Raw genomic sequence first — 15,645 nt, forward strand, 5'->3', positions numbered from 1 at the left:
CTGTATTCGGCTCTTAAGTTGCGAAGAACCATATGTAGCGCTGCTGTTAAGTTAGAAAAGGCCTTGGTGCAGGTGGAATTGTACCAATGTTCCATCGATGGAGATTTACGGGTGAAAGGGTGCGTCAAGCAAAGAATAGTTGCTTCGAAGACTTCTTCAAAGGACTGTTATAAGGAGCTAGATCCTCCTCAGGCTGTAAACAGACTGAGAGAGCTGTATGTTTACTATGCAGCACCTTTGAGAGGACTGTTTGATTATCCACCTTCACCCAGTTGAGAATATAACCATTGTTCTTTACTAACAGGGCTTCAGGACAGTCTTACTAAGGGGCCTACCCATCATCCCCCGACTCACCCAAAAATTAGGGACCATGTGATCACTGAACCCTGTAAAATTCACCTGAATATTGTATAATGTCAATCAAAGGTTCGGCAGACATTAAGAAATCAATAGTAGAGCCTTTGTCTACACTACCAAATGTTTCCTCCATTTTATTATTTAGCTGGTTCACCGGGTTTAGGAAGACCAGATTCAGCTTCATTAATAAACTCTTCAAGGCATTCCAACACAGATTGTGAACAAAATGCACCACATGCTCTCCTTCATGGCCCACCAGCACACAAACTGCCTTCTCTAACCTCTGACAAATCCTTAAAATAAAGTCACCCATCCATAAAAATGTCCACACCTTAGGTAAAGTCATACGAAGAAAGCAGATCACTGCCCCTTATGGTCAGCACGCGTCCTAGCACTGTTTTTCTAACTTTTCAGCCATCCTGCAAAGCAGCCGCACTGCTGCACAACATGACGGAAAGCCTTTATGTTTTTAGGTCCCCTCACACACCAACAGGCCCCTTGGTGTCATGCTTCATCATCGGGGTCATCGTACCCCTCTACGGGGTACGGCGTGCTGCGACCTACGGAGACGTGGGAGCACTTGTTAGACTATGTGTGGTGTGGGTGAGGGGGTATTGTGAATAAATGTGAGTGTATTGTGGGGTTTGGGAAATAGGGATAGTTAAAAAGAACCTGGCTCGTGGGGTGACTAAAAATTATTTAATAAGCCCCCGGGCTGGTGCTGTTAAAAATGAGGATGGGAGGTCACTACGCTGTCAATGTGCGTTACCTCCTTTTTGTGTGCGTCGACATGTTTCGGTGCCAGAAGCACCTTCTTCAGGATGGGGTGCACAAATCCCCACCTTACTCACGTTTCTCTAACTAATACCAGAATTTTCTAATAAAAGTGAGGAAAAATTACAGTGCAGGTAAAAGTAATGTACCTAGCAAAAAAAGACGTTGTCTATTGATCAACCTGTAAAGGAAAGAAGACAAAAAAATTTTTTCCGGTGGTCTCTCTCTCCATATCCATAGGTAAAATGTCCAGTGGTTACAGGTGACATACTATAGCTGTATTCCAGTGCTTATAGTGGGATACAAATATTTTACAAAAAACACACTAGACTCACTGACACACAACATAGAGCACACACACTTAATGAGGACATTTTTGATCAGATGTTTTCAAATCATTTCCTGGTCGTAACACTATTGTTGGTAAAGAGGGAAAGGACAAAGTTTGTGTTATATCCCTGTAAAGTGAGGAGGAAAAACGTCAATTTCATGCCATTACATATTTACAACATACGGTTTTGGAGTTGAAGATAAACCTCATGAGCCAAAACGTCAGGATCTGGTGTGCTAACTAGCACCTGTTTGAGAAAGAAAGGCATATTCAGGTCTTGGTTTAACTTACATTCATGTAGTGGTGGCAGTGCTCACAATCATCAGACCTTTCTACTCACGATTTCTACAAGGAAATACCTCCCGATCAATCCCTACGTGACTCCGGTGATAATGCCAGAAGGAATTTTGAAACTGGGGTTTTATACCTTTTCCCGGGTTGGAGTTAATTAGTTCATTGCATGACAAAGGTTTCCTTATCGCCATATATGGTCATTGTCGGTTTTAGTTAGTTAATTGCATGATTGTGGTTTCCTTATGGCCATATATGGTCATTGTCGGTTTTAGTTAGTTAATTGCATGATTGTGGTTTCCTTATGGCCATATATGGTCATTGTCGGTTCCTTGCTCGCGGTCATTGTTTTCTCGCGTCTTTCCTTCGCGCATGCGTCCATGCGGTGTGTTTTGTCCTGCTGCGCATGCGCTGTTATGGGTGTCTTTGTTACCCGTTATGTGCATGCGCTATACTGCGCTTGTCTCATATCTCATGATGGTTAGTTATGGCAATACGAATGATGTTTTTCCTCCTAACGGACACAATGTGCATGGCGTTTCGTTGGAAAAAACGCCCACTTTGTTCATAATACTGCGTTTCATTGTTTGCTTGTTTTCTTTTGCCAAGGGGAAGAGAATACATATTACCAGGATGAGTGGATATATATTCTAAGGATGAATGAAAGATGCAGACCCCCGGGCATATTATGGTTCGTCTGGTAGATGCTCATGTGGGGAAAGTCTGGAAATCTTCACGAGACACTCTGTTTACATAAATTGTATTTACGCCGCGTTGAAGAGGACATTCATCAGGGCATCATCTAAGTTAACTGACCCCAGGGGATATTGTCATTTAGATCTGTAGTGTTAGTCCCCAGTCTAAAAACCCATCACTGCCACTGCCACCACTACATGAATGTAAGTTAAACCAAGACCTGAATATGCCTTTCTTTCTCAAACAGGTGCTAGTTAGCACACCAGATCCTGACGTTTTGGCTCATGAAGTTTATCTACAACTCCAAAACAGTATGTTGTAAATATGTAATGGCATGAAATTGACGTTTTTCCTCCTCACTTTACAGGGATATAACACAAACTTTGTCCTTTCCCTCTTTACCAACAATAGTGTTACGACCAGGAAATGATTTGAAAACATCTGATCAAAAATTTCCTCATTAAGTGTGTGTGTTCTATGTTGTGTGTCAGTGAGTCTAGTGTGTTTTTTGTAAAATATTTTTATCCCACTATAAGCACTGGAATACAGCTATAGTATGTCACCTGTAACCACTGGACATTTTACCTATGGATATGGAGAGAGAGACCACCAGAAAAAAATGTTTTGTTTTCTTTCCTTTACAGGTTGATCAATAGACAACGTCTTTTTTTGCTAGGTACATTACTTTTACCTGCACTGTAATTTTTCCTCACTTTTATTAGAAAATTCTGGTATTAGTTAGAGAAACGTGAGTAAGGTGGGGATTTGTGCACCCCGTCCTGAAGAAGGTGCTTCTGGCACCGAAACATGTCGACGCACACAAAAAGGAGGTAACGCACATTGTCAGCGTAGTGACCTCCCACCCTCATTTTTAACAGCACCAGCCCGGGGGCTTATTAAATAATTTTTAGTCACCCCACGAGCCAGGTTCTTTTTAACTATCACTATTTCCCAAACCCCACAATACACTCACATTTATTCACAATACCCCCTCACCAACACCACACATAGTCTAACAAGTGCTCCCACGTCTCCGTAGGTCGCAGCACGCCGTATCCCGTAGAGGGGTACGATGACCCCGATGATAAAGCATGACACCAAGGGGCCTGTTGGTGTGTGAGGGGACCTAAAAACATAAAGGTGTTCCCCACTGTGGAGGAGACACCCTTAACCCGTTGCCAGCACTGAAAATATTCCGCGCTAGTGCGGAACGTTCCATTGAGCGAATGAGATTGGAACGTTCAGCGGACGTGCGCAGCACTAGAGAGGTAGTGCACGCGACGACCGCTGAACGTTCCCCGCAATTAAGGGGTTAATCTCAAGGAGTGGATTCTAACAGTTTATTTAAATATGCCCAGGGAGAATGAATCCATTCTGATTTCTCTCTCTCCCCCCTCTGATTGTTAATTACAACATGACGGAAAGACACTGACACAGCCAATAGCTCTTGCAAAGTGAGACCTATTGGCTTTGCAATGTTTGTTTTACAAACCCTTAAATCAAACCCTTCAACGCCTGCAAGACCCTTTCTGTAAATGAGAAGTCCTCGATATAACCCCCATCCAAACTATCAGCATATCCAGGCACTGTGTCGGTTGTCTCTAAGCCTGGCTGACAGTGCAAACACCGAAGGCCGCCTGATGATCTCAGGAGCAGGTGGGGCTTGAAAAGGAAGAGCTGTAAGTCAGGACGGAAAGTAGTTATCCTGGATAGCAAATACGATCCGTATAGGAGAAAGGACTGGCTTTAGCACTGGTGCCGCCAGGTGCGACAGTCTTTTTTGGAGCCCCCCCCCACCATGACCTCCTTCTGCACGAATTCCCTCACCATGACCCAACAACAGTGCACCTCACCTGTCCATAGTCCCTCTCTGACATACATTTTTTATTTTTTATTTATAGCATTACTCACAGTTTATTCACACTCATTTCAGTGGTCTGCGTGGTACAAGTTCTTTGCATCTGGCACACTAACCCTCCGCTCTGAATTATGATGAGTCCAAAATGGCAATAGACAAAATTAATATCTCACCAGTATGCACATTTTTCACCAGAGTTATCTTGACATGTTTATTCTTGCCTGAAAACTGTTTGATGCACAAGGAAGTTTGTGTCCTTTTAAACCAATAGTTATTTTTAAGCAGTGCCCCTGCACCGCTCGCAGTGCCCTAAAGCCAGCCCTGATGGGAGGCCACTTTTAGTGGCGAATGTAGCTAGGACACCTTTAGTACACAAAAGGTCAGAGTGTCAGACCGTGTTCTAAATAATCTCGGAGGTTTCTAAGTACCACTGTGCAGGGTTGGATTGGGATAAAAAAATCTGCCCGGGCACACCAAAAAAATAGTGGGCCACATTTGGGTATTGCCTTTCCGCAAACACTGCTTCAGGGAAGTTTTATGAAAAGGAAGCGGGTGGGGGGCTTATTTTATTAACTTCAATTAGATTTTAAAAAAATTACACAGATTAGTTCACACCGCTGAGCCACAAATGAATGCAAGTGAGGCCACTTCTGCTCAGGCCCCCTGCCCCCGCTCAATCAGCATACATTAATGGCCGGCCCAGGGAGAGAAAGGGAGTGATACCTCCGCCCATCTGCCTCTAGAAAGGCCAATCAGGCACCCACTGGGCAGCTGGTGGTATTCTAACAGCACAGACAGTCCCAAGGATGCCCAAACAAGCAGCCCACAGCTAGAACTCTGCTACCGGCCCTTAGGCCATTTCCTGAGTGCCCGCTTTACCAATCCGACCCTGCCACTGTGTGAAGAATGGAAGGAGCCGAACCTTTACATCTACAAAAGCAAAGAAGTAGAAAGAAGCCTCTGAATTTTGATAAAATACGCATGAGGGTTGAATATATTCCCATTTCAGGAAGGACCTCAAGACCTGGCTCTTTAGATGACCCCAGCACTCAACAGGGACACCCCCCCTTACAGCGCCTTGAGACCCTCAAGGGTAAGTAGTTGCGCTATCTAACCCTGATTGACTGATTGTCACAAAACAGGCAGTTCTCTAGTTGTCCCATTAGGAAAGCACTGCTGATGTAATTCCATGCACACAATTGTAGCTTGCATAGATATGTTATTACTAGAAGCAGTTGTAGATGCAAGGCTACATGCCGGACGCTTTACAAAACAAAAGAATACATACAAGCAAGGAAACATTACCTACCGCCTTGAGATGTCGTTCCCCAACCAGTTATGAAGCACTGTAGATTAGTGGTGTTGGATGAGATTTCACCTGGTATACAGACTGGCTGTGTATAGTTGCTATACTCTACTGGTGCAGCAAGTTTAAGTAGGGCAATGTCGTTATCCTCTGTGTGCTCATTATAATATCGATGAATATTGATGCCTTGAATCTGTCTTATTTGAGTTGAATTGCCATGAAATATCATGTTTGTGAGTCCAGTCAAAGCTCTCCAATTTATTAAATCCCTGCAAAAAAAGCAAATACAATTACAACTCATAATTGATTCTAATAAACAAACAGAAAGTGCCTTGTTACTCTCCTCTGCTCCTCCTTCTCATCTCAGCCCTCCCCACCTAGAGAGCTAGTCTGCACTTCTAGAATGGGCACACCAGGGTGCAAATAAGAGAGTTGCAAAGACAGTTTACTTTAGTGGGAGGATGTGCTGCTTCTGGAGTAAGGAAAAGGATGATGTGATTCCTGTTGGGTGGGCGCAGAGTCAGGGGGATTGAGTAGGCAGGATCAGAAATGTCGCTATGGTATCAGTCAATGAGCTAAAGAACGATGATGGATTTAACCCAGATCTATGACTGAGGGTGAGTGTCTGAAAAGTTTCAGCGCTCCATCCATCATCTCCTTGTATTTTCTATGGTATCAGTCAGAGCAAAATGCAACTAAACGCACTTGTCAGTGGAATTGTCAAAGAGATGGAGGTGGGTGGAGCATATTTATGTTTACGAGTGCCTCCTGGCTGCAGAGCAGGGGGCACATAGGGTTGGCGCTTCAGTTTACGTAGCCCTAATCTTCATTACACAATGCGACAGGCACCTATAAGCCATACATATATTTTTCTTCAAACCTCTCCCCTCTCTCCGAGGAAAGGTTTAAGGTCATCCTCCCTTAGTGCCTATATAGGCAACCCTCCTCAGCCTTTGCAGAACCTAGCATGCAATTGGAATAAATAATCACACAACACAATTTTGTTGGGAAAAGTTTGCTGCAGGTTTATTCCATACAAAAGTATGCCACGTGGTGGGTTAACTTACGGGCGATCCAAGGGTAGGCAGAGGTGACTGACCTACACAGCCCTGCCCGCCTGAAGAGCCAAATTGCACAGTGGCCAATCCAATCGATGCTACCAGTTATGAGGGGATTCCCCCCATGAATACAGTGAACCACTGGTCCACAACTTTACTCACGCCCTTTTAAGGGCGGAGCGTTGCAAGGCAAGCCCCCGGTTGCTCAGGCTTCCAACCGCCCAAAGGACTAGCGGGGCGCCGACAATTGTTTCTCCCGGGTCCTGCCATAAAGACTCCTGAGTTTTGGCACAGGCAGCCCTATTGTGCTCCTGAAGAGGTACCCTTCAGTACCCTTCCTCCTCTGGATCGCCCTGTAACTCCGCCTATGTCCAGGATGTGGCCACGGTCATATCCGGGCCCTCCCAGCATAGCATTCTCCTAAACCACCTGAAACGTGCTATTAGCCCTTCCAGGGAGACCATTTCCTTACCTACTTCTGACAGGTGTACCCCATTCCTAACACTACCATGTGGTGCTCCACGAAGAGGCCACTCCCAATTAACCAGCCATTCTTATTTTGACTTGAATTTGATTGAACTATACCCTCCCGCTGGAGGGCTTGTCCCTGGCTTTATTTCCTTTCCGAGGAATGTGATGGCCCCCCTGGAGGGAGCTCTACTCCAAACCACAGCTTTAATACCCTTCACCTGTACTTACAAATTCCTTCTAGCACTTTTTTGTGCTTGAACACCTTGTTTCCCCAACTTTTGGGAAAGCAGCACACTTGTTAGATGACAGCTTCCACAACCAGCCTATCCACTATGGCTATCAGGGCACAGAGTTTTTGCTTAACTGAAGCAACCGGTAAAATGCCCTCGGGTACAGAGTGCACATGCTTTGCTGAGTTTGACCAGACATTCGCACAGATTTTTTTGATTGCTAAACCATGGCAAACACTTTAATGGTGTCAAATCTGGTTTGAGGGAACGTTTCTATTGTGCACACTATTGTAGTCACAGCACCCTTTTTGGAGTAACAGCTTATGCCGCCCACCAGGCTTCTTTAACTAAAGCCTGATCACAGATACACACTACCTGCCAACCAGCTGAGACGCTTGGTGCTTAATACACCTATAGACCTAGTTCACTTCGATATCCCCGGAATTGATTGCAAGTAACCTACCTACCTAATACAGCTCCCATAATGCATTTGCCTGTCACTGAAAGATACCTGCCAACAACTTGATGCACTGCTGCTTAGTAAAGATGGTTTTTGAGCAAAACTTACCCCACTCCATGTTTCCAGCATTTATCCTTTATAGAGGCTCCAGTCCGTATGAAGTGTGTGTCAATGTCCTGGCGAGACGTACCCAATAGCCTGATCTACGTTGGTGACTATCCAACTATGATGTGTAAAGGCTCAACTATCCGATGAACTTAAAAATATGTGACATTAGGCAAGGGGGTCCTCATGTGCTTGCCATGTATCCCTCATTTCTTACAGGAATTCTTCCTGTTCAGTTTTATCTGTGGGGATCACCCAGACTTCTCAGGCTGCTTAACTGCTAGCAATGTGAGCAGTTGCCGACATTAATGGGGGAATCTCCCGGCTGCAACTTGAAATGTAGTACCGCCCACCTTAATGTGCCACATTGTAAGCAATGGGTACCTAACATATCTATTCCCCTTGAAAAGATACAACAAACTGCTTTGATCAAGAGGACCTTGATAAGTGCAAAATTTACCAAGTACATAACTCTAAATGTCTCAGAGGTGGGGCGGCCGAAGAACATAAGACACAGGCAGTGTGCCAAATGAGAATGGATCTACACAGCCAAAAGACCAGAGATACACATACCTTAAACCCACAGATACACCTATGAGGTATGCTCGCCTGCTTATTCACTGGTTTTCTTCCCAGAACCCATCTACTTGGTGATACGATACATTATTCTAAGCAAGCTAGCAGTCTAGCATTGCCATCACCATCACCCATCCGCTGCCCATTGTGATCACCCTACATCCTCAGGTGCAGAGGTCCTTTGACTAAAAACCAATGGGAACCCTGAACTGCTCTTTAATCCACATCTCCACAGCACTCATGGCAAGCACCTCTAATTCGAGAGGTACGTTCTGGAGAGGTATCTAACCACATGTAGATGGCCTGGAGGCTAATATCGACTCCTGCAGTTATTTTGAGTAACATAGTACCTTCCTGACAATGCTCTCCCCGCGAGTTGTGGAGACGCTTGACGAGATAAGTTTTCATAGCAAACTAATAAGTGGACAATTACAAAATTAAGTGTCCTACCTAGCGCTCCAGAAGAACAAAAGTTACTTGCCTGTAAACTGTGGTTCTCCAGTATTGGTGTCTTTCATAGATTCACATGCTTGAATATTCCCCGTCGTCGAAGTGGGAGTCCCACGGTACATAACATAGCAATTTAGCCATAACACAAGCATATATACATAGAGAAAGCAAAAAAACATAGAGTTTTTCATAGATAGACAACATATCACTTCTATGATATATCATAGTCATTATGTTTTGGTCCAAATTGCGGCCAATCAGGCGTCAGCACCCTCTTAGAATGTTCTCCTCAGGGGCTCAGGCCCTCATATTTTCGTAGCACAAGAGTAATATAGAGCCAAGAGATAAAGAGAGAGCCTCTGAGGGGAGGAGGGTGGGTCGCATGTGAATCTATGAAAGACACCAATACTGGAGAATCACAGTTTACAGGTAATTAACTTTTGTTCTTCTCCAGTATTGGGGTGTCTTTCATAGATTCACACGCTTGAATAAGAATAGTGAGCAGTAGAGTTAGAATAATACAAGGTACTTATCATTCAACATAACAATTATAACAATGATAATAATAATCATAATAATACACAGTACGAAAAGACTGAAGTATATATCAAAGAAAAAGAAAGTATCTTGTATACAGGAGGAGGGAAGCAACAGAGGCTCACCTTATTTAAAAAGATTTAGTAGGACTGCCTGTCCCACGGCTGAGTCAGCGTTGTCTGCAGCATCCGGACAGTTATGTCTTGTAAAGGTGTGCCTGCTGGACCATGTTGCAGCTCTGCAAATGTGATGAAGAGGCACACCAGCAAACAGCGCTGTAGCAGAGGAAACTTTTCTAGTAGAAGCGCTCTAACAGTTGTAGTTAGTGGTTTTCCCGCTTACTGATGGCAAAAAAGCAATCGCAGTAGATATCCAGTGTGCAATAGTCTGTTTGGTGACTGGATGTACTTTTCGCATCCGCCCGTAGGCCACAAACAGCTGGTCAGATTTACGTATAGAAGACGTCCTTTGAAGATAGAATTTTAAACACCTCTTAATATCCAAAGAATGAAGTGCTCTCTCTGCCGGTGTTTGGGGATTAGGAAAAAATGACTATAAGACCACTGGTTCATTGAGGTGGAAGTCCAACGGCACTTTGGGGATAAAGGCTGGATTGGTGCGGAGCAAGACTGAGTCTTTGGTAAACTGAAGAAAAGGCGGTTTAGTAGTAAACGTCACAGACTCGACGTGAGGAAGTGAGAGCCAGAAGTAGAGAAGTCTTACAAGTAATGTATTTGAGATCGACCTCATGGATTGGCTCAAACAGGTGTTTCATTAGTTGTGCCAACAAAATGTTCAAATGCCAAGGAGGTGGTGGTTGACGAATTGGTGGGAGCATCCAAAAAAGACCTTTAAAAAATTGCTGAATGACTCTGCAAGAGTAAAGAGAGTTAGAGCCATCTTGATGGAACCTTGAGATTGCTGCTAGAATTTTTTTTAAGGTAGCAAACGAGAGGCCTGACTTAGCCAAGAGTAAAAAGAAAGGCAAAAGTTGTTCCGGCGAGGAAAGTATAGGATGTACCTGGGCATCATTGCACCATAAACAGAATCTTTTCCATTTGAGTTTGTATGTTTTCACAGTTGAAGGTGCTCTGGCTTTTTGCAGGACCTCTCTACAATCGGAAGGAATGTCTAAATTCAGGAACTCATAGTGCTCAGGTTCCAAGCTACTAAGCGTAGAGATGCTGGATCGGGATGACAAACTTGACCCTGATCCATGGTTAGAAGATTCGGAAGAGGGCGAAGAATGACTGGATCGCAGTGTGATAGAAGCAGGAGTTCAGTGAACCATACTTGTCGAGGCCATCTGGGAGCTAATAGAATAATGTAACAGTGTTCCTTCCTGATTTTTCGAAGAACTCTGGGAACTAGAGGTATTGGTGGAAAAGCGTAGGCATATATTTTCGACCAATTCATCAAAAAGGCATTTCCGCATGACTCTGGTTGGGGAAGCCAACTTGAATAGAACAGGCATTTGCTGTTCAGATGTGTTGCGAACAGAACCAGATTCGAACAGCCCCATACCCGAAAAATATGATCCAGTGTGGGTTGATGTAATTCCCACTCGTGGTTGGTTGTAGAAGACCTGCTCAGTGAATCCACAGGATTGTTTGACGCTCACGGAACATGCACTGCTGAAAGGACGACCTGATGTTGAATCGCCCAATCCCAAATCTGTTGAGCCTGATGGGACAGTAGGATGGATCTTGTGCCTCCTTATTTGTTTATGTAGTGCATGCACGTAGTGTTGTCTGTTCGGACCAACACTGATGCTCATTGTATGTTGTAATGGAATGCTTTTAGTTCTAGAAAAATGGCCAGCAACTCTAGTAGATTGATGTGCCAGGTCTTTTGCTGAATGTTCCACTTTCCTTTTATTGTTAGCCCCTGGAGGTGTGCACCCCAGCCTTCTAGGGATACATCTGTTGTGAGAGTGAAGCTTGGAGCATCCATCAGAAACAGACAACCCAAAGAGACGTTCTTTTCTAGAATCCACCACAAGAGACCTCTTTTCATTCGAGATGTGACTCTGACCATATTGTTGAAGGTTCCAGAAACTTGAGCCCATTGTTTGTCCAATTCCTCCTGAATAGGTCTCATCTTTAGTCGGCAGTGAGGGACAAGAGGGATGCAAGAGGACAACATCCCTAGGAAATATTTCAACTATCGGACAGAAGCAGACTCTTTAATAGGAGGGAGGCCGCTAAGTTGCGAAGACGCAGACGTCGTTCGTGCGACATAAAAGCTTTTGCTAGCTTGGTGTCCAGAATGGCTCCCAAGATCAGTCTGCTTTGAGCAGGGAGAAATTGAGACTTTTCCATGTTGAATGTGAGGCTCAGAGACGGAAAGAGGGACTTGCAGATTTTAGTGTGTTTGGAAGCCTGCTCGAATGACCGTGCTTTTAGCAGGCAGTCGTCTAGGTACGGAAAGATTTGTACTCCTTGCAGGCGAAGGTAAGCTGCCACCGGTACGAGGACTTTGGTGAACACACGGGGAGCGGATCGAAGACCGAAAGGAAGAACCTTGAATTGGAAGTCCTTCCCGGGTACTCTGAATCTGAGAAATTTTTGTGCCTCCGCAGAATTGGAAGATGAAAATAGGCATCCTGGAGATCCAAAGTTGTCATATACTCTCCTTGAGAAAGCAAAGGATGTACTCCCTGAAGGAACAACATGCAAAACGTTTGTTTTTTGATGTATTTGTTTGGGGCACGTAGATCCAGGATAGGGCGCAATTCTCCCCGACTTTTTCTTTATGAGGAACAACCTTGAATAAAAACCTCTGCCCTTTTGAAGTTTTGGTACAACTTCGATCGGCCCTTTTCTTGTGAGTTTGTTTAAACGTTCTTTCAGATGGGCTGGAGGTGGACCTTTTGGTGGAGAATTGGGAGGAATCTTTAGAAACTCCAATGCATGCCCCCTGCGTACAATATCCAGAACCCATTGATCTGTAGTAATCAGTGAACATTTTGAGTAAAAGTGGGAGATTCAACCTCCAACCCGTGAACAATTGGGTGGAGCTAGAGATGGTGTGTGATGAAAGTCATTGTTTTGTGGAAGAGTCCTTCCCTCTGTAAGAAGATTTACCTCTGTACTGTCTGTAGGATGAAGAGTGCTGCTGCTTGTACGATTGCTGACTCCGGGAGGAGTACTGTTGTTGTTCTTGCTTATATTGATCTCTTGCACCTCGAAAAGTTTGCCTTTTAAATTGGAGGGTTCCAAGAACACGGGCTGTGTCGATGTCTTTCTTTATTGTCTGAAGGGCATCATTTATATGTTGGCCAAATAAAGATTCTCCATTGTAAGACATGTCTAACATTTTCGTCTGCACTTCCTGACGAAAAGACGTGGCCTTTAGCCAGCCCTGTCTTCTGAGAACCGCAGCCCCAGCCCAAAGGCGGAAACCACTCGAGCTCGGCGGCGACGGGTAGGTCTTACGGCCAGGATACAGGCTTGCAGAGCCTCAACTAAAGGGCTCGCCCCTGTTATCCAATCCCGCCGACCCTCATGTGGTGTCTAGTCCTTGACCCCTGGGCATAGGAGACCCCATAGAGGTAACACGCACCACATACATGACACGAGCATGTTCCCCCCCCTTTTCTCACTGTTTGTAAAGGTCCTGATGAATCGCGGGTGACTCGAACCCCTAGCGAGAAACATGTTGACCACTTTGATTTCTAGTCTTTTCTAGTGTCACTCAACCTAATCTGTTGACATCTAGTAGACTAGTCCCACGTTTTAATTGCAGCCAGGGGACCCCCAGAATAAAGTTAATTCCGGTACCCCTAGCTACATTTTAGCAATCATCCAATCATTCCATACCGTCCTGCCCACACACCCCCACTTCACCATAAGGCTGTTGGATAAAAGATCTCCGCCAAAGAGCCCCTCTTGAGGTGAGCCCGTCGGGGATTGCACCGCCTCCCCGACGAGGAGCAAACGCCGATGATGAAGCATGACATCCTTCGGGGTGTGTGAGGCAAATACATCCAACATAATGGATGCCCCAGGGTGCTATTCAAACACCTTTGGTCATGCCAGTTAAACCTTCCCTCCTTTCTACATAGGAACAGTACAGCAACCTCCCCTTTGTATCCTCTGTACCGGACACAAGCTGTGACTGGACCTTCCACCATCCTTGGTGGTAATCTGTGTCCACTGATCAGGAGATCAACCTTCCTCCCTCTTTTTGATAAATAAGTTGGAATCTTTCCCTGCTATTTCCATGAGCACATGAAAACTGCCTATGTCTACTGGTGGGGAATCTAGAGGAGCTGGTGTAGGGGATGGCGTTTGAATTTGGTAGTTATCCCATTCTGAAAGAATGGATCTATCATCCAGCTCACTCTCCTCTATTTCACCATCATCGTCATCATCATTGTCCTCTTCTATAACTTGAGGGGTATCTTGATGTTGAGTCTTGGTCGTCGACTCGGAAGCTGTCACCAATGGGTCCTTAGTAGTGTGAATAGGTGGTTGAGGTGCTGGAGCGGTCTGTACTAATCTCGGAAAACGGCAATAGTAATCATCCAGCATGTACTGTAGGTTTGAGATAAGTGTTAAAGGCTTCTGTGCCGTGAGAGGTTCTGGCTCAGGTTGCGTTCCACAAGTAAAATAATCTTCCTCTTCTTCTTCTAGGTCTTCCTCCTCATCTGAGTCCTGACATTTTATAAGCAGTTCAGAAGGACTGCGAGCAGCCTGGAATCTACCATCATCATCAGAATCTTCTTCATCTGAAGGAAATAACTCTGCTGAAGGTTGAGAAGGGGTTTGACTCGGCATTAGTGTCTCTAACGAAGAATGGCGCCGCTGAAGAAGAGAGCTTGAAGATTTCAATGGAACTAAAGCTACCGTCGACGAAGCCACCGCCGACGAAGCCACCGTCGACGGATCCACCGCCGACTGAGCCACTGCCGACTGAGCCATCGCTGACGAAGCCACCGCCAATGAAGCCACCGCCGACGAAGCCACCATATACGAAGCCACCATCCGACAAAACACCACCAACTAAGCCACCGCCGACGAGGCCACCGTCGACGAGGCCGCTGTCAACGACAAAAAAAGCGTTGAGGAAATCTTCCTCTTCTTCTGTTTGGTTGACACCGTCGACGAGGTTAAAGGTATCGTCGACAAGATAGGCCTCACCTTCACAGATACAACCGTCGACGGCGAAGATGCCGACGACAGGATCATAGACGGCCCCATAGATGATGATGTCGAAGTCGTAGACGTAGAGTCGACGACAGCAGCACTCTCGACGAGGGAAGCGATGATGAAGTTGTCGACGAGATGAGCAGTTTTTGAGGTAAAAACTGCGTAGATGGAGTCTTTGACGCCTGAGAGATCTCGAGGGCGTAAAAGGTGCAGGAAGACTCTGAGGGGGAGAACTCCCCCCTCTTGAAGTTGAAGGTCGATCCATGTGATGTTTCTTCATCACTTTAGGTTTAGGAGATACCTTCTGATGTTCACTGGTTCACTTGAAAGATGAAGAAGGTTTGATGGAAGACACACTCTCCACATCAGAGACAGGGTTCCCTGAAGTCTTCAACTTCTGTAGCCACAGAAGGAGACGGCCTTCTCTGTCTTTTAGGGTCTTCTGAGAGAATGTTCTACATATCTTGCAATCCTTAACTTGATGTTCAGGTTACAGGCAATATATACATTTTTTTGAGGTTCTTCAGAATGAAGTCTCTACTTTCCACAGGAACCACATGGTCTAAAGAGGGACTTCTTGGTGGTAGACATCCCAAAAACTGGATTTTTTTAGAGAAATGAGAAGACAACTGAGCAGAGCTCAGGGAGACTCCCTTCACACAACGTGTGGTAGAAAATCTGAGGGCCTGAGCCTCTGAGGAGAACATTCTAACAGGGTGCTGACGCCTGATTGGCCAGAATTCGGACCAAAACATAATGACTATGATATATCATAGAAGTGATATGTTGTCTAGCTAGGAAAAACTCTATGGTTTTTTTCTTTCTCTATGTATAAATGCTTGTGTTATGGCTACATTGCTATGTTATGTACCGTGGGACTCTCACTTTGACGTCAGGGAATATTCAAGCATGTGAATCTATGAAAGACACCCCAATACTGGTGAACTTGCCTAGCTATCTCAGCACTGAGTCTCACAGATGCTACTAGCTGA

At 45.0% G+C, this 15,645-nt stretch overlaps 1 protein-coding gene across 1 annotated transcript in view; it reads right to left on the reverse strand.

Annotated features, from left to right (window-relative positions):
• The window catches only part of LOC147749118 (transmembrane protease serine 12-like), a 427,409-nt gene that overhangs the window by 354,501 nt on the left and 57,263 nt on the right, over positions 1-15,645 (reverse strand). Inside the window, exon 2 of the mRNA XM_086966340.1 lies at positions 5,617-5,882. Coding sequence (XP_086822466.1) covers positions 5,617-5,882 — 266 coding nt within the window. The remainder of the gene's footprint in view (positions 1-5,616; positions 5,883-15,645) is intronic.

This window comes from Lissotriton vulgaris, chromosome 1_1 (genome assembly GCF_964263255.1).
Source record: "Lissotriton vulgaris chromosome 1_1, aLisVul1.2, whole genome shotgun sequence".
Taxonomy (NCBI): Eukaryota; Metazoa; Chordata; class Amphibia; order Caudata; family Salamandridae; genus Lissotriton; species Lissotriton vulgaris.